We start from the raw sequence: 18,433 nt of genomic DNA, 5'->3' as shown, positions 1-18,433 counted from the left end.
CGAAAAAGAAAAAACAAATACAGAGCTCTTTTGGCGAACCTTCAGTCGCCCCTGGCAACGGGTTCCTCCACTAGCGGCCGTGACCGCTCCGCTGCGGCGTCTGCCTCAGACGGTTAAAGCGTGTGTGTGTGTGTCTAGACTGTGTGTGTGTGTGACAGTGCAGTAAATATAGTCCTGATTATGTTTAAACACCCAGCAACCTCTTTAGGCTATCCACACGGCCTATTCATAACCCAACGAGGAGAGATTAGCCTGTGGATGCTATATTTAACTGTTCAGTGTGTGTGTGTGTGTGTGTGTGTGTGTGTGTGGGCACGTCTGGGAACATGTGCGCGCTCGCGTGCATGTGTCTGTCCTCCAAACATGGTCACACGCCCACGTCGAATGAGAGGGCTCCTTTGAGCAATGTGTTTCTCATGTTCTCACGGTGTAAAAATGACGCTATCGCTCGCAGAGAACAGCAGCTCTATCCACATTACACGGAGCATGGTTCTGTGTGCGTGTGCGTGCGTGTGCGTGCGTGTGTGAGTTTCAGTTGGAGTTTAGGTCTTAAAAACTCAATGGCAGTCTTTATAAAAGCCCTTCCTCTTGCTGGTGAAAACATGGAAAGATTGTTTACTGAGGGCTGCAGTCACTGCTAACCAAGCCACAGGTCACCGCCACGTTCAGCCCAGTGCGCTTGCTTTGTATGTAGTTCTGCTTAGTGCACACACACACACACACACACACACACAGACAGCTATATCAGGAGGTGGGTGCTGGCTCCGTTTAAGGAATGTGCATATTTTGGGGTCATTTGGGAGATTGTGTCTATGTTTTTGCTTTATTGCACTGCCCTGATGTCAGGGGAATAATATTTGTGGGAGAGCAAGAGCTACGGGCGTGTAAAGGATCTCGTACGCGTTTCTAACTTGGAAAAGCCGCCCGATCTCGAGTAACACGCCACGCTGTGGGTCACATGGCCCGTGTCGTTGAGTCACCGCGTCGCCTCGAGTCGTGGTGGCGGATGTCGGCTGCTGGTCACCCGTCGGCGTCGGAAGAAGTGCTGGGAAACGGGGGAGCGCGGACCGCGACCGCCACGGACAGCCAGGGCGAGGGGGCGGCGATCCTCGTCCGAGCGGCGGGGAGGAGCCGAGTCACCCCCGCGTCATCCCTCACTGTGCTGTACCGGGTGAGATCAGCGTGTGTGTGTGTGTGTTGAGGGTGAGGTCAGGGTGTAAATATAGCCTTGTCTGTCTTCGCTGACATCCAGACAGTCTGCGCCTGGCGGTGGAAAAACGCTGCAGTCTCCGACTTTTTTGGTCAAAACGCGGCGGGGGGAGGAGAAGGGGTGTGTGTGTGGGGGGGGGGGGGGGCGGGGGGGGGTGGAGGGGGGGGGGGGCGGTCGCAGTAGAAATACTTTCAGCGTCCTCTAAAAATAGGGGTCTCCAGGAGGAGTCAAAATAAGTTCTGCTAAAAATCACGGCTCCGTTTCAGCCGTTTGGATGAAGTGTGTTCCCTTTGGTGGAGCCTGGGAAAGTGTGTGTGTGTGTGCGTGTGTGCGTGTGTGCCAGTGAGGCTTGAAAAAAAAAAAAAAAGACATCTTATTGAGGCGTCTGAACATTTCCCCCTTTACCTCAACTCCCATTCCTCTCTTTTTGGAAGGGGAATATTGATTTAGTCCACTGTGGGGATCCTATGTCGCTTCTGTGCTCTCATGCAGACCTCTCAGGAGTCTGCTTTCAACTGGGCTTGTGGACGTGTTGGGTGCTAGTATAACCCAATGTTATCCAACGGTATATGTGAATGGCAGCGTACTGGGAGATAGAAATGCTTGGAAAACCGAATACACTCTGGAGACACCAATCAACCGCTCCGATGATTTAACATTTCTAAAAGTCGGCATGGCTGGGTTTTATGTTGTTGTTGTTGTACGTGAGCTCATCCTCGAAAGGCTTGAGTTGTCCTTCTCGGCCGAGTAGCCGATACACCGTCTCACCTGTGCTGGAGTTTTATGAACGCGCCTGCGCGTTGGTTCCGCGCGTGTCACGTGACCCCGTTTTTAGGATGGCTAGAAAAGCCTTGGCACCTGCAACAATGCCTCTGGGGCTCTTTTGCATATCGATTGAGTTACCAGCTCACTTGACAGAGCCCTGGGGGGTGTGTGTGTGTGTGTGTGTGTGTGTGTGTGTGTGTTACCTGTGCTAAAGCGCTTTGTGAGTGCTCGCTCTCTGCCTCACAGAGAAACAAAAGAGCCTTTTGAGTGGCGACCTGCAGAGGAAGCTGTCAAACGTGTCTGCTCCTCGCTAATCCTCTCTCTGGGATCATCCCGCGCTGTTATGGAATGCCGTCTCTCACACACGTCCACACGCACACACACCCACACACACGACAGTGTTTACTAATCGCAGGTCACTTCATCCCGGATTTGTGCGCCCCGAACGAAGGCCGACTGTGATTGGATGCCTTGTGTGCGCGCGCGCTTTCGACCGGACTGGATTCGCTTTCCTGTGAGTTTTTTTTCTTTCTGCACGGCCCGGCTCGAGCGCTCGCTTCCCGACAACCCACTGGATGGGTCGATGGACAGGCCCCTCGGGTCCGCTTCCGACTCACCTCAGTCCGGTTTGAGGAGGAAGCTGTCAGGTTTCACTCACCCGTACGGATGTAGACGCAGAGACACCGAAGCCAACACGGTATACAAACCCGGCCTCAAAGCGAGTCGGGCTTATTTCCCTAAACCAGTTGGAAACCTTAGACGCCCCCGGTAGAGCGCTAGGACACGGATTCATTGTCCCCAGAGTCAAGTTTATCTCTGGGGGAAAACGAACAAAAAACAGTCGGAGCTAAGTTATTAGACTTCAAATAGCTCCTCCTGAGCGTGCGCGGAGGAGACCGCAGGAAGCCAAGCTGTCATCGCTTCCAGTTTGACCCCGTCGCTGTTACCAACCTCCGTTCGAAATCAAGTTGTGCTTTAACGTTTGGGGGGGGGGGGGGGGCACGTTAAATCGAGGCGCGCCTACGCAATCTGCGGGAGGTTATCGGGCAGGGTTCGCGTTTGAGGGATTGCGACCCCTGGCAGTATCGGAGTTAGTCGTTTCAATACGATTTGCCTCATCTGGGAACAAGACGGCCGCGAGCGATCCCTCCGGCGTATCCGGGGAGCGTCGCTCCGCGGCGGAAGCCGCCGGAGAGCGGGCCGTGCTGATAAGGGGGCGACGCGTGACGCCCGTGAGCAAGAACATGCCTTCCGCTGGTTGGGCGCGGGAGAGCTTGACGTTTCTGTGTGTGTGTGTGTGTGTGAGCGAGTGGTCTCCCAAGCCCTAACGTCAAGTAGGCCTTTATAAGTCATAAATCACAGGCTCTTATCGTCGGTATGGGGTGGGGTTGAGCCAGCTGGGTCTGCCTCGACTGACATTCCAGAATTTTCCGCAAAACCGGAGCCAGGTGCCTCGGTCATAACCTAGATATCGATAGATAGAAGGTGTTGATTGGATCATGAGCCGGACTCTGGCCAGTGTCGTACAGACAAGTCCTACGGATAGAAGTTCGCCGTGACCTCGATAACCGCAGTCACTTGGACGTTTGGAAGTGTGCTTGTTTTGCTTGTCGGCGTCGCGCTGGTGATGTAATTCAGGGGGGCGGGGGGGGGGCGGGGGGTGGGGTGCAGGCTCCACGCAGGGGAGAAGCCAGTATTCACTCTGTGGCACCGAATCCGATGGTGCCCCCTCGCCAGCTGGTCTCCTTTGAGAGCGCAGGCGTCCGTGCGTCGTCGCTCGGCTTGTGCGTGTTCGTCTCTGCGTCAGGATACATCTGCTTGCGTGCGCGTGAATGCGCGCGTGCGTACACGGGGGGGGTTAATGGGGAGTCGGGCTGCGATTGAGGCTGATGGATTTCCTCGGGCTCTAATAGTGGGTCTATTAAGTGTTTATTGTGAGCCATTCCACACGTCAGACCAGTTAAGGGAGCGAAAAGGGAGACGGGGGCCCCTGTCTGGTCCAGAGGGGAGGGACAGGTCCAAGTCGTGTGTGTGGGGGGGGGGGGGGGGGGTTGGTGGTTAATATGATTGGGGGCTGGTTACTATGGGTGGGGTTGTACTGTAAAGTCGACCGCAGTTGAGCAGGGTCGAGGGCTTTGGGGCTCGAGAGTTGGTGTGTCAACTTCAATAGGGGAGGCTGTAGGTTTGGCCAGGGCTGGAGGCCAGGGTGGGAGGGGGGGGGGGGGGGCAGTGAGGCTGTGTAGGTGGGTAAAGGGGAGGCAGGGGAGGGTTCGTTTGGCCAGGGGGCAGGGCTGGGGGGCTGGGGCCAGGAGGTGGGTGTGGGGTCAGGCGCTGGTCATGTGAACAGGAAAGAGAGGTCTCAGTGTGAAGGTCCAGGCCTCGGAGCAGTCAGTCAGCCAGCTAATGAAGCATGTCAGCCCTGAGAGAGGGAGAGATGGAGAGAGGGAGGGAGGGGGGGAGGGGGAGAGGGAGAGGGAGGGAGGGAGGTTGGGAGGGAGAGAGGGGGAGAGGGGGAGAGGGAGGGGGAGACAGAGAGAGAGACAGAGAGAGAGAGAGAGAGACAGAGAGACAGAGAGAGAGAGAGACAGAGAGACACAGAGAGAGAGAGAGAGAGAGAGAGAGAGAGAGAGAGAGAGAGAGAGAGAGAGAGAGGGAGAGGGAGAGGGAGAGGGAGAGGGGGAGGGGGAGGGGGAGGGGGAGGGGGAGGGGGAGGGGGAGGGGTTGTGGAAAGAGAGACTCGAGGAGGAGTGTGTCTATAGATACAGTACAGGTCCAGCTGCAGTAATACCTGCTTCTGTCACCTTGGAGTGGAGGAAACACACACCCGGAAACTCAAACACACACACACACACACACTTCAGGTTATTTATCACAGTTGCCGGAGAAAGAAAAAATGTGCAGAGGCTCGTATCACTCAGCTCCTGCAGTAAACATTTGCACTGGCTACATCACCGCACAAAATTTGTAACCCTCAATGTTCCACAGTCATTAGCGGAGAGACCCGCGAATGAGACAACTCCAAATAATCCGCCTGTCAAACGATCTGAACAGGATTAGTGTATTTATGTCAGTCTGTTTGATTCTGCAGGCTTTCCTGTGATAATGAGCGCCAGCCCAAACTGTAGCTAGAGCTCTGGTCTGTTTGTCATGAATGCTTACAGTACAATTAGGGTTGGGCATCGATGCTTTTCGAATTGTGGTCTCCATCCCTGGTCCTCAGGGCCCACTGTGCTGCATGTTCTAGAGACGTTTCCCTGCTCCAACACACCTGGTTGAAATGAATGGTTCTTATAAGGTTGCTGCTGAACTCGATAACGGCAAAGTCATTTGAATCCAGTGTTGGAAACATCTAGCACTTACAGGACAGTGGGCCCTGATGACCAGGGTTAAAGACCACTGCTTTAGATCACTGCCCTTAACACACACACACACACACACACACACATACGCTCTCGCTCTTTACTTTCTGGATCAGTCAATCCGATGGGCAGAGCAGGACGCAGCCAATCGACTCGCGATGGGTTTATCGTTCCGTCATTGGTGCGCAAAAGAGGTTCCATCAACTGGTGGGGGAGTGTGAGAATCTGGGAAGGCCATTAGGGGTGGCGGGGTCAAAGGTGAGAGGTCAGACTCAGGGGAGCCACCAACCGCGAGCAGTCAGGTGACCCTCAGCCGGCCCCCGGACACGGCAGCCTCAGCCACCCAGGGGACTTCTGGGTAATGGCCATTCCATCGCAGGTCAGGGGGAGGGAGTGCAGGAGGAGGGGGAGGAGAGGGAAGGGGGTGGGGGGGGGGGGGGGGTGGTGGTGTACAACCCTCCCCCTGTACACTCCAGACTCCGCCCCTCCTGGCAGAGCCGGTCACGTGACCAGGGCATGGGAGGGGGGAGAGATGACCGTGTAGACCTAGCGTGGCTGTCTGACTGCTACCGTGCAAGCAGGCAAAGGGACACTGGCCGTGTGTGTGTGTGTGTGTTGCCAGGTCTGCCGTCCCGGGGGGGGGGGTGTGAGTGAGTACTACAGCAGATAGGAGCGCAGATCAAGTTTGCGGTGCGAGGCGGACGGCTTCAGCACCGTCCAACTGCGCTTCGAAAACGTGCCCATGAGCTTACACACACACACACACACACACATCCAACCGCAGCACATTCAACGTGCTGATGGGCTCTTCTGGGGACAGAGTGGAGACAGGCCGAGAGAGGACTGTGTGTGTGTGTGTGTGTGTGTGTGTGTGTGTCACCTAAGCAGGAGCTGGGACGTGCTCCAGTCATAACCAGACCACAGAACCAGACCCTAGTGTTCTGTCTGGATTCTAACTCAGCACGGTCGGCATCAGAGGAATCTCTCTGCTCAGCGTGTGCCTGTGTGTGCTCGAGTGTGTGTGTGTGTGTGTATAGGTGCATGTTTGCCTGGTATTACACATGTACGTGTGGGTGTATGCTTGTGTGTCTGTGTGTGTAGTGGAGATAATAATAGTGTTCTCCTTTTCGACCGTGTGTGCTCGTTGGGTGCACGTCTGTGTGTGTGTGTGTGTGTGTGTCCTGGCAGGGCAGTCTAATCAAGTTGGACGTGTAAGGGGTCGGTCGTTCCCACCCCTTGGCTCACGTTCACCATAAATATTATGGAATCATGTGAAGCCGTTCTCCCTGACTGTGTAATATAGCGCAGGCTCTTCCCAGGCCCAGGACTATCGGCTTTCGCTGGGGCACAAAGGCTAATAATAATACCGCTGGGCTCTGTGCAGCGCACAGGCTTGGAAATAGACATCCGCCGCACAAACAAGTCCGAACGCGATCGCCGTCGCGGATGTTCTCGTGTCAGTCCGAATCGGGACGCCGTTTCTCATTTGGTGTGGTGAGAGTGCGCGTGCGTGTTTTGAAAGGGAGTGTGTGTGTGTTGATAGAGTGTGTGTGTGTGTGTGTGTGTGCCAGGGCTGGGCCTCTGGGAGAGCGCTGTCCTCATTTCCCACGGTATGCGTCCCATGAGTCCCAGCGGTGACGTCAGGACAGAGGTACGGGCGGACGCCCTGCCCCGGGGTCGCAGGTTCACTTCCTGTCCATCAGGGACGTGGTTGGGCCAGGTCCAGTCTGGGGCACGTGGTTCGGTCGGTCTGTCTGTCTGTATCTTCAGGATCTCTCAGTGATTTGACCTCCTCTCTCTCCCTCCCTCCCTCTCTCTCTCTCTCTCTCTCTCTCTCTCTCTCTCTCTCTCTCTCTCTCTCTCTCTCTCTCTATCTCTCTCTCTCTCTCTCTATCTCTCTCTCTGACATCTACGCACTGACATGTTTCTACAACTCTCCCTTTTTTCTCTTCACATTCCCTCCCTCTCCCTCGTTATGTCTATCCTCTCTGTCTGTGTTAACATTCTCTACCTCTCTCTCTCTCTCTCTCTCTCTCTCTCTCCCTGTTAACATTCTCTCTCTCTCTCTCTCTTTCTCTCTCTCCCTGTTAACATTCTCTCTCTCTCTCTCTCTCTCTCTCTCTCTCTCTCTCTCTCTCTCTCTCTCTCCCTGTTAACATTCTCTACCTCTCTCTCTGTGTTAACATTCTCTCTCTCTCCATATCTCAGGCTATGTGGCTGATGCTGCAGACGGATGAGCCCGAGGACTTTGTCATAGCGACGGGAACAGTCCACAGCGTGAGGGAGTTTGTGGAGGCGTCCTTCAAGCACGTGGGGAAGACCATTGTGTGAGTACACACACACACACACACACAAACCCCAGCTCCTTTTGGTCTTCAGGGTGAAGCTGTCTCTGTCTGGGGCAGGAGAGAGCGTGTTCCCTAAACCCGACTGGTGGGTTAGTTACTCTCTCATCACACACACACAGACTCCCCTCAAGCTCCACTTAGCTCTGCAACGGAGGTAGCCCTGTCACACTGACGTGACAGCGGAACGCATTTTTTCCCTCCCACCTGTGTGTGTTGCACATCCTACATAAGACACAGTTCAGAGTTTAGAGAGAGAGAGAGAGAGAGAGAGAGAGAGAGAGAGAGAACTAAAAGAGGGAGAACTGGTTCCACCTTGCAGCTGTGGCCTACTTGTCACCTAAGTGTTCCGTCTCTCGCCCTGCTCGTCAGGTGGGAGGGGAAGGATGAGCAAGAGGTGGGCCGCTGTCAGGAGACCGGGGTGGTGCACGTGAAGGTGGACCCCAAATACTTCCGCCCCACTGAAGTGGTGAGTCGTCCCCCCCCCCCCTCTCTCTCTCTCTCTCTTTTTGTCTGTCTCTCTAGCTCTCTATCTCTCTCTGCCTTTTTGTTTCTCTTTTTGTCTCTCTTTTTCTCTCTCTCTCTCTCTCCCTCCCCCTTGGGGGTCTTGCTTTAAAGCAGGCAAATGGCCCGGACACATCAAGGCTTCACGACAACAGGTACAGCTGTGCTCGACATCCTGTGTGCGTGCGCGTGGGTGTTCCATGACCCCTCACGGGGTCGGACCCCTACGATCTTCAAGTTGAAGCTAAACCTTGCCCGGGGAAGCGTGTGAGAAAGTCCCGCAGCTCCAGTGAATATAAGACTCATATCCCATTTAATAATCCACTCATAGCATTCATGCTGTCAGCGCATATTTCCTCTTAGCTGTACCTGTAGCTCCAAATCTCACGGATATCCTGCGTTTTTTCTTGTCTTCCAAGACTCTATCTATCAGATTACCGGTGATTGTATTTAGACCTATGTATTTACCAGCTACGGCAGGCCAGAGGATCATTTGCGTCGCAGCGAAACCGCCTCTCTCATTGTAAGTCTTTCAACAGCTGGAAGCATGGCGTCCAGCGTAGCTAAAGGTAATGCATATCCTGGCCACGGGTGCTGACAGAGAGTAGGTTGGAGCTCTCTATGGGTGGGTGTGTACGTGCGTGGATTGGTTCAACGTGGTCCGTTGTTGCAGTCGATGTCGTTTACTGCAAATCTCTTGAGTGAGCCGTCCTTGAGTCCAATGAGAGAGACAGACAGACAAACAGATATGCAGACAGACAGGAAGTCTAGACAGACAGACAGTCTAGACAGACAGACAGATATGCAGACAGACAGGCAGTCTAGACAGACAGACAATCTAGACCGATATGCAGACAGTCATTACAGACAGACAGACAGACAGAAACAGATATGCAGACAGACAGGCAAACAGACAGACAGACAGACAGACAGACAGTCAGGAGGACGGAACAGACAATGTCAATATCAATTAGCCAGTAGTATAGATGTATCTGATAGATTAGATGTGTACAGCAGAGACCTATGGTGGTTGTGGGTGGGTGGGGGGGGGGGGGCGTGTCTCTGTCATCGCGGGGGTGTCCGGGCCCCCCTGGGTGGGGGGGGGGGGGGGGGGGGGTGTAGGATTACCCCGAGGTGTTTGGGGCCGGATTATGAGCAGTGTTTTAAGTGCGCCCCCTGGAGCTTTCAGACGGCCCTGGAGGATTAGAGGTTAGACCCGGCTGAGTGATGCTGGGAGATTATGGGGGAAGGAGTGTTGACGGATGGCCGTGGACACCTGTGGATGCTCTCTCTCTCTGTCTATCCTCTCTCTCTCTCTCTCTCTCTCTCTCTCTCTCTCTCTCTCTCTCTCTCTCTGTCTATCCTCCCTCCCTCCCTCTCTCTCTCTCTCTCTCTCTGTCTATTGTCCCTCTCTCCCTCTCTCTCTGTCTATCCTCTCTCTCTCTTTCTCTGTATCTCTCTCTCCCTCCCTCTCTCTCTCTGTCTCTCTCTCTCTCTCTCTCTCTCTACCTCTCCTTTGTGTCTCTCTCTCTGTCTCAAACTCCTTTTCTGTCTGACCTCGACGTCTTAACCCCCCCCCCCCTCCTTTTCTCTCTCTCTCTACCCCTTCCTGTCTGTCCTGCCTGACAGTTTGATGGCAGGGTGACAGCCCGGGTTTAGGGAGAGAAAGGAGAGAAAATGACGAGCGTTTAACCTCCGACCTCTCAGACAGGAAGTGTGTGTGGCACAGCACTCGCAGCTTAACGTCGTGTCCTCGCTGAACTCAAAGTACCTGTCGTCGCGCGCGCCTCCTTGGTTTCAGTCTCGAACGAGAGTGCGTGGATGTCAGACATTTTCCACCAGACGGAGAATACTGTTCAGTCCAGACGCCTGCACGCGTATAGCTGCGCGACCTGCGCGACGAGGCTCGACACGCTAGCGTTCGTGTGTGTCTGTGCGGGCGGGCGTGCTTGTGTGCGTGATAGTGTCCCGGGGCTGTGTGCTAATGCATGTGTAATTCATCATCAGCCCTGTCACTGTGTGTCAGTCTGACATGAGCTCGTTTATCTCACCCGGCCCTCCGGCTGGGGGGAGGGGGCGGTTGGACTGGTCGTACACGTGTGTCGGTAAAGGGCAGGGAGGGGTTGTGGTCATTGTGGCAGGGGGGCCCGGTAGGTAGTCAACATTACATTTAGTCATTTAGCAGACGCTCTTATCCAGAGCGACTTACAGTAAGTACAGGGACATTCCCCCCCGAGGCACGTAGGGGGAAGTGCCTTGCCCAAGGACACAACTTCTTTTGGCACGGCCGGGGAATCGAACTGGCGACCTTCAGATTACTAGCCCGACTCCCTCACCGCTCAGCCACCTGAAGGGACGCGCGAGGATGCTCGAAGCTCAGTCCCGAATCACCTCCGACCCTGCCTCCAGCGACTGCTGCGTGCTTGCCTGTCGTTATTCAGATGGAGCTGTCAGCCAGGGCTGGGAAGCACAAGCCTCGGCCTCTCTGAGGTAGTGAGGCGCTCCGTGTCGGGGGGTTTCTTTCGGTTCATCTAATAGTTTGCGGTTGGTATTCTCTGTTGCCACGGTGATGTTTCAAGGCCCGATGCGGTCGTTGGCGGGAAACAATCGTGACTGATTGGTGCGTTGCAGGCAATAGGACTTTGACGGCTTTTGACACTTGCGTGCCTCTGATTGGAGCGTAGTCAGAGAAGGGGCGGGGCAACCGCCCTGGCCGGGACGCCTGTGTCAGACATTTCCTGTTATTCACCGAGACAAGCGTGTCGGATTTAGTCGAATCGAACTGTCGTGGGCATGGAAAACCAATGACAACCAAAGTTTAGGCTCAAGTTTCGGCTGTGTGTGTGTCTGTGTGTGTGTGTGTGTAGAGTACCGCCGCAGTCTTGACGCGCATGTCTTTCAGGTTCATGTGTCGCCCGGGGGTTTCAACTGAAGCTTGGTGATTGAGCTCCGTGTCTTGTCTCCTCGTGTGCGGGGGTTGGCGGGTGGGGGTGGATTTGAGTGATCGACGGCAAGTTGTCTCTTTTTCCGCCTCTCTCTCTCTCTCTCTCTCTTTTTGCCTGCTCGATTTAGTCTCCGGCTCCTCCCACCTGCTGGAGGGATGCTCCCCGTCGGGGTGGTGTTAGGCGGGAGGAATTCCCTCATCTTTTCTCAGGCGTCTCTGGGAGATGAAATTGTTTGTTGTTGTTGTTGTTTTTTCTCTCACTACCGGCCTGTTCTGCGCCCCTGGATCTCCTCAGGGCTCACAGCGACGCCATTGGACGGTGGCCGGTGATGTCACTGGCATGTTGATGTCGCCGCGGCTGGGGCGGGTATGAACGGACCGCTCCTGGCCTCCGTAGTTGTTTTGATTGACGGGTATCGACGGAGACGAAAGTGGGAGTGTGAAGAGACGGTTCGGGTCCGTTGCGTTCTCCTACGCAGTTTCTTCCGTGTCTCTCACCTGCTCTCCCTTTGAATGTGCGACGACAGAAATGTAGAAGGTTCAATCGTATCTCGTTGATACTGGTTCGTAAGAAATTCTATTCGGTTTTACCTCGAAGGTTTACCCAGAAGTTAGCTATAGTACATAGCTAACGAGGCTAAATGTTTATTGTATGCACCGTCCTGCCAAAGCAAATTCCGTGTCTGTGCAAACTTTCACGGCGAAATAAATCCCTTTCGGATTTCTGACTAGGCTATCGCTAATACACAAGCTGCGTATACAAAATCACCCTGAATGCTAGCTTATGCTCCCCAGTGCCACAGGGGGGTTGTAGTCCATTTTTGGGGGTTGTAGTCCATTTTGATTTGACACTTCTCCCCCCCCCCTGTCTGTCCTTTTTTGTCAGTGTATACAGTTTATCCTTTGGCCCGGCTTATCTCTCTGTTCATGCAAAGTGAAGCAGACCTACCAGGGCAGTCAAACCTCTGCTCTTATCTGCTCAATGGCCTCACTGCGTGGTATGCTGTTGTGGCTAAATCAGGGCTAAGATCCATCTATGGGTCTCTATACACACACGTACACACACACACATCTATGCCCAGACTCACACACACACACACCGACACACACACAAACATCTAGATACTCACAAATACGCACACACACGCTGGTTCGGATGGAGTCGATCGCCGAAGTGTGTGCGATCTTCACGGATGCAAACCCTTCCCGCCAGTTATCCGTCGATCGCTACATATATTACCGAGCTGTCAGTCTTTGGTTTCGTCTATGGGTAACTGTTTGAGGGGTGGAGATGGAGACGGAGAGGAAGCGCTGTGGGAAACAATGGCTCTCTGTGACGGGGGACAGCGTGGTTTGGCGAAGCCAAAGGTGAGCATGAGAACGGAGCCTTACCTCTTGGGCCCTGCCCGCCGATAAGAATCGAAGCTCCCCGAGGGCGAATGCCTCAAGTTCACAAACATCCCCCTAAAAATAGCGACATTAAGAGGGCCCCGCCTCGTCGACGTTTGTGTGTGTGTGTGTGGGTGGGTGTGCGGGTCAGCAATCTTTTGTGGTCTACTTCCTCCTGCGTCGTGAATGCCATTCATTACGGCTGTGACACATTCCAATCGATACAAACACACAACCTTACCTCTCTTAAAGGACTGTATCCTGATTGCCAAGGAGAGAAAGGCGCTAACAATAGTCACAGTGATGGGAGAACCACACAACAGAGCAGGTGTTTTGGTAACCTTTCAGACGGTTGGCAGGCGTAGTGGTCGAGCCAGTTGCGCCCGTGACGACGACAGATAAAGGAGGATCTTGACAGGTCCTGTCGCCACGTGGCACCGTGCCCACCCCGAGTCGCATGCGCCCTGACACTCCAGGACACCTGGTCTCTGGTGTTGGGGGAGGGGGGGGGTGGGGGGGGGGGGGGTCGCTTTGTTGCCGTGGAAACGAAGCCGGCTGGCTTTGTCGAGCCTGGAGGTCAGGAGGACGAACCTGCTGGCCTGTGTGCTCCTTGAGGGGGGGCGGTCCGGGCAGGGTGCCAAAGGCTCGGCTTCTCAGGTCCGCCCCTCCACTGGGATTGGTGGGCAAAACGTGTCATCGGTCCCCTCCCCCCTGTCGAATGTCGTCGCGCCGCCGCCGTCCTCCCCCTGTCGCCGTCGCACACACTCAGACCTCGACAGTTCCACTAAAGTCGCCGGAAAAGTCACCAGTCACTGGAAAACAAATGTACCTTTTTAAAGAAACACGACCATCGCTGAATACGTTCCCACGTTTATGCAGTGGCTCGCTCCAGTTGCGTGTCGCCGTATCAAGTTTTCCAGGAGATTCTCCACTGTAACGATGAGAAAACCAGATGCGGCCCGTCGACTCTTTTTTTTCGGGGGGGGGGGGGTGCGTGTGGGCATGTGAGATTGTGTGTGAAGCTCACATTTACGGCGCGGAGTCCTTTCTACACCTCTGTTTTTAGCGCCCCTAAAGATCGCAGTGTGCCCGTTTGCCTGAATTAGGGTGGTTATTTCAAAGTTTTCCGAGTTCAAGGATGGAACTCGCTGCCCAAACGTTTCACAGTCAGTCCATTCAAGGTACAGGAGAGCCAGGTCTGAAATCCGCGTTCAGTTCAGGACATTTTCTCAGGCTCTGGTTTTATAATGGTCCTTTATCATCGTGCAACTCTGGATGGGATCTGTGGAGAGAGTAAATTCACCTGCAGGCTAGATTTACGTGGCCGGTTATACACTTAAAGTCTTTTTAGACGTGCATTCTAGACGGAGACGTTCTTTAACCATTCGTTAGGTCGAGCCACGAGTTCAGGAAAAAGTCTTCTTCGCTCAGCATCGGATTCTCGAAGGACAAGCTGTTTTGAGAGACGCCGTATTGCGCTGCGTGGGGTGGTGTGAGGAAGGCCTACAGGCCAAGAGAAAGCCAGGGAGTTGGGTAGTGATGGTGGCCCAGTAGGTGTGCTCTGTCTGGCCTGGCAGTGGTAGAGACCTCCCTGTGAACCGTGGCTGGTCGTGGATGGAGAAGTGCTGAGATTGAACTCTCGGAGCCTGTTTAACGTTATGTTATATTGTATTGTACCAAAGGTCCTAAAAAACGAATCGGCTGCCAGTTTTTATTCCGGCTTTGCCGTTTGTTTTTTCGAATGGCTCAAATGAGTTGGAGCCTGTCAGCTAAAACAAGTCATTTGTGAGATATCAACGTATTCCTTCACAAGGAAACGTTCACAGGCTTAATGCTCGGCGCGTCTTATGGATTTGTTGGTCGCGTCGATTGTCGGCACGGAGACGGAGCGCGACTCCTCCAGCCCTCGTCGGGCGATAGTGTCAACGAGCGTTGGGGGCCTCGACGGCAGTTTGTAGCGCTGACGGATCGAATTGAGCGTTTGAAGCGCCAGCCAGACATAAAGAAACCGAGCGCTTTTTTTATGAGCGCCGTGATTTATACTCTCAACAAGCTTTGTCGAGCAGCGGCCGGGTGAAATTTACGACGTTTGACACACGAAACTGGCTATCAGCACAGAAGTTTGGATGTTTGGCAGGAGCCGGCGGTACTTTCACACAAGGGAAGCATGAAATATTAGCATTATTTTAAAAGGTTTCCGTATATTAGGGAGGAATTGGGTGTCTCTGTTCCAAGCCAGTTCACGGTAAAGTCATTCACGTTTCCTCACCAGTATTCTGCTTTTCTAGAAGGTTCTCTCGGCGGAATACCTCGGAGAACCGCTGGAGTGGATGTGTCAAAGAATGTTAAGGATGTTTTGATATAACAGTGTAAAAGGCATTCCGCTGCAGCTATAGTGTCCAACCCTTCAGATTCACTCGTTCCAATTTGTCTCACTTATGTGACACGCCTCAAAGCGTCATATCATTGCCTTCACTAAATGGGGCCAGAGGCTCAAAACCGATGTGGATTTGGACGACGCCGTCGATGCAGGAGTCATGGAAACGCGCTTTGAGGTTCGAGGGTCGCACTCAGACCCCAGAGGTCTCCAACTCCCGCTCTCCTTTGTGCGGTGCCCTCCACACCCTCGTCTCCATGCGAGCGTGAATTTGTGTGTGTGTGTGTGTGTTAGTGTGTGCGTGTGTGTCGCTGACGACAGCTCCCCATCTGCGGATGGGGCAGTGTGTTCGTCATCCCAGCGTTCACATTTCCATACAGCCCTCTTATCAGATGCTGTCCAGTCAGCTGCATGACTTCCTCTCTGGTAGTTTACACTATCCCTCCCTCCATCCATCCCTCCCTTCATCTCCCCCCCACCCCCCCCCCCCCCCCCCGCGCCCTGTCACCGGGGTGGAGGTCATTACATTGGAGGCTGACAGACGCACAAACACATTAAACACAGTCGTCGAGCACGCAAAAGAGCTGTCAAGTAAATACCCCCGATTTTATACACCCTGCAGGGGTAATGCGTTTTGAGCAAGGGGTTTGGCATTTGGAGCGCGTGTGCGAGTGTGTTTTATTCATTCCAGGCCGTGGCTGTCAGTTACACTAGCATTAAGCTGTTGTTTCCGCGCTGGTTTGGGCAGGGAACTGTAATTAGATAGGATTATGCCGTATGAGAGCCGTAGAAGGATTAGTAACTGATTTGTTCCGAGGGAAACGATACACTGACACACACAAACACACACCAAAGCACTACACCTGTATAGCTCCAGGATATGACTTGTGTGTGTGTGTAATATAGACATGACCATGCGGTTTACCTAAAGGATCAGATTCGACGATCAGAGCTTTGTTTGCGCTCTCTAATCATTGTTAGTGTGTCTCTCTTGTCAAGTGTCCTGTCTAAACGGTGCCTGTTTGTGCCACCCTACCTCCCCCCCGGCCCGTAATCACCAACGAGTATCATTAGTTTTTTCGACGCCCCGCGAGCGAACGGCGTCGAAAGCTTACGGGCGAAGTGGGGGGGAACCTGAGGAGAGGCGAGCCCGAGCGAAAGGAGCACCGACGGACCCTCGACGCCCCACGCCAAGCAGGCCGTCACGGTCTCACGGGGGGGGCGGGGGCTTTGTGTGTGTCCTCACCCAGATCAGAGCCCCGTCAGTGGGGGGGGGGGCGGAGGAGAGAGAGGGGGCTGGAGCGGCCCTGGTCTGGTTTCGTGGGGGAAGGGGAAGGGGAAGGGGGAGGAGGGGGAAGGGGGGGGGGGGGTTGTCGACGTTTCCGACGGATACCACTCCCTGCCACGCGTGAACTGATGTGAATTTAGGTGACATGAGACTCTAACCCCCGGCAGAGGATTTAGGAGGAGGTAGAGGGAGAAGGTTGAAAAATGGGATCGACCCCTGACCCCAGGAGCTGGCGGTAATGGGATCCTGTATCACTATCAGGTTGGGGGCTGGGGGGGGGGGGGGGGGGGCGGGAGGGGAAAAGAGAAGGGTTCATAGTAGCAGACGGGGGTGCGCCGGTGATAAAAACTTCCTGTGGTCCGAGCCAGCGCTCCTGCAAGTCACGCGCACGCACGCACCGCCACCAAACACAGAACCTACAAACGCACACGGGCATTCACGCACTCCGGCCCCCCCCCCCACACGCACACACACACACACCGCCAACAACCGATACTCCACGTTAACCGTCTACGTTCCAAAACCCCGTCGTCAGCAGTCGGACATTATGCAAAACAGGGATTTGTGGGTCAAACGGTTAGAAGGACGTCAACAATGAAAGCAATCTTCTCGACATCCGCACTGGGCCCCTTTTGTTCTATCAGCTGTTTCCCTGCGTTCATCTCTGCTGTTTATTTTTATTCGGCGTCCTTTATGGGAAAGGACAACTAGATTTCAAGTAAAATATGAAAATGAGAGGGCTCCGATCTTATCGGAAACTCGGGTTGTAAAGCGCGGACCGGCGTCACACCGAACCGGAGCCAAACCGTATGCAAACCAGACTTGCTTGTATTGCGTCATCGCCGGCGTTTCAACATTTGCATACGGTGCTCAGAAAAAAAAAGATTTGCTTTGAAATGTACGTCGACGAGGTGTTTTTTGTTTGGTTTTTTTTTTTCGACAAAGAAGATATAAATCCCAGTGACGTGGAATGTGTCATTCACAATCCCATCCATCTGCCTTTCAACCCTACTGTATCCATTTGGGCATTCTTGTTCAAATACCCAACAACAAAACAATGGAGTTAGAGGTTCAACTCTATTTGCACGACTGTCTTTTAGCCTCTGTTACCATCCTCCATTTGTCTGTACCTGGCCCCTATCACAGAGGAGAAAAAGACTGGATCCTTGTTCACAGGGGCCGGCCCAGGAAAGTGGGCTTGCCGTAGCCGACACTTGCTTTTACGATGATTTACTGTTTAATTGGGCTGACTCGTTAAAGCTGTCTGTAATTGATGCCATAAAACAGCTGGCCGGAGGCCAACTGGTTGGGGATGGTTGCGTAAGCAGGCAGCTGACTGTCGCTACGAACCTTCCAGGACTGGTTTTGACCAGGTCGGTCTTACTTGACTGCCTGTCAGGCTGTTTACCAAGCCTGGAATCAAACCCTATTAGAGTAGACTGGTAAATGACACCAGAAGCCAGGGGGTCTGTTTGTGGGTCTATGTGAGCCCTGTGTGAGTACATTCAGTGTGTATGTCTATGTGTGTGTATGTGTGTGTATGTGTGTGTCTGGCAGTCTGGTATTTCCTGAAGGAGTTTCCTTGTACCGACAGAGCGGAACCACCCTGGGCCCCTCAGCAGTCCAGCCCAGCGCCTGACCTGCTTCTGCTCCCAGCTACACGACCAGGCCCGGCTGTTGCACTGCTGAGGGGAGAGAGAGAGAGAGAGAGAGAGAGAGAGAGAGAGAGAGAGAGAGAGAGAGAGAGAGAGAGAGAGAGACACACAGGGAGAGAGAGAGAGACACAGGGAGAGAGAGAGAGAGAAAGGGAGAGAGAGAAGGGAGAGAGAGAGAAGGGAGAGAGAGAGAGAGAGAGAGAGAGAGAGAGAGAGAGAGAGAGAGAGAGAGAGAGAGGGAGAGGGAGAGGGAGACAGAGAGAGAGAGAAAGGGAGAGAGAAAGGGAGAGAGAGGGAGAGAGAGAGAGAGAGAGAGAGAGAGAGAGAGAGAGAGAGAGAGAGAGAGAGAGAGAGAGAGAGATGGACAGAGAGAGAGAGAGAGAGAGATGGACAGAGAGAGAGATGGATAGAGAGAGAGAGATGGATAGAGAGAGAGAGATGGACAGAGAGAGAGATGGACAGAGAGAGAGAGGGAGAGATAGAGGAGAGGGAGAGAGAGAGAGAGATTGTCAGGAGAGCTACCTCGAACTTTATCCTACCATGTTGCTTTAGCATTTGGCAACGGGCAGGTATCCAGGTGTGCGTGTGTCTGTGTGC

At 53.8% G+C, this 18,433-nt stretch overlaps 1 protein-coding gene across 2 annotated transcripts in view; it reads left to right on the top strand.

Moving 5' to 3' along the window:
- The window catches only part of gmds (GDP-mannose 4,6-dehydratase), a 100,881-nt gene that overhangs the window by 71,940 nt on the left and 10,508 nt on the right, over positions 1 to 18,433 (top strand). For both annotated transcript variants that reach the window (XM_084693157.1, XM_084693156.1), the window contains 2 exons: positions 7,543 to 7,661; positions 8,052 to 8,148. In XM_084693157.1, coding sequence (XP_084549283.1) covers positions 7,543 to 7,661; positions 8,052 to 8,148 — 216 coding nt within the window. The remainder of the gene's footprint in view (positions 1 to 7,542; positions 7,662 to 8,051; positions 8,149 to 18,433) is intronic.

This window comes from Hypomesus nipponensis, chromosome 26 (assembly GCF_054491055.1).
Source record: "Hypomesus nipponensis isolate SF chromosome 26, ASM5449105v1, whole genome shotgun sequence".
NCBI classification, from domain to species: Eukaryota; Metazoa; Chordata; class Actinopteri; order Osmeriformes; family Osmeridae; genus Hypomesus; species Hypomesus nipponensis.
This window is presented reverse-complemented; position numbering and strand designations above follow the sequence as displayed.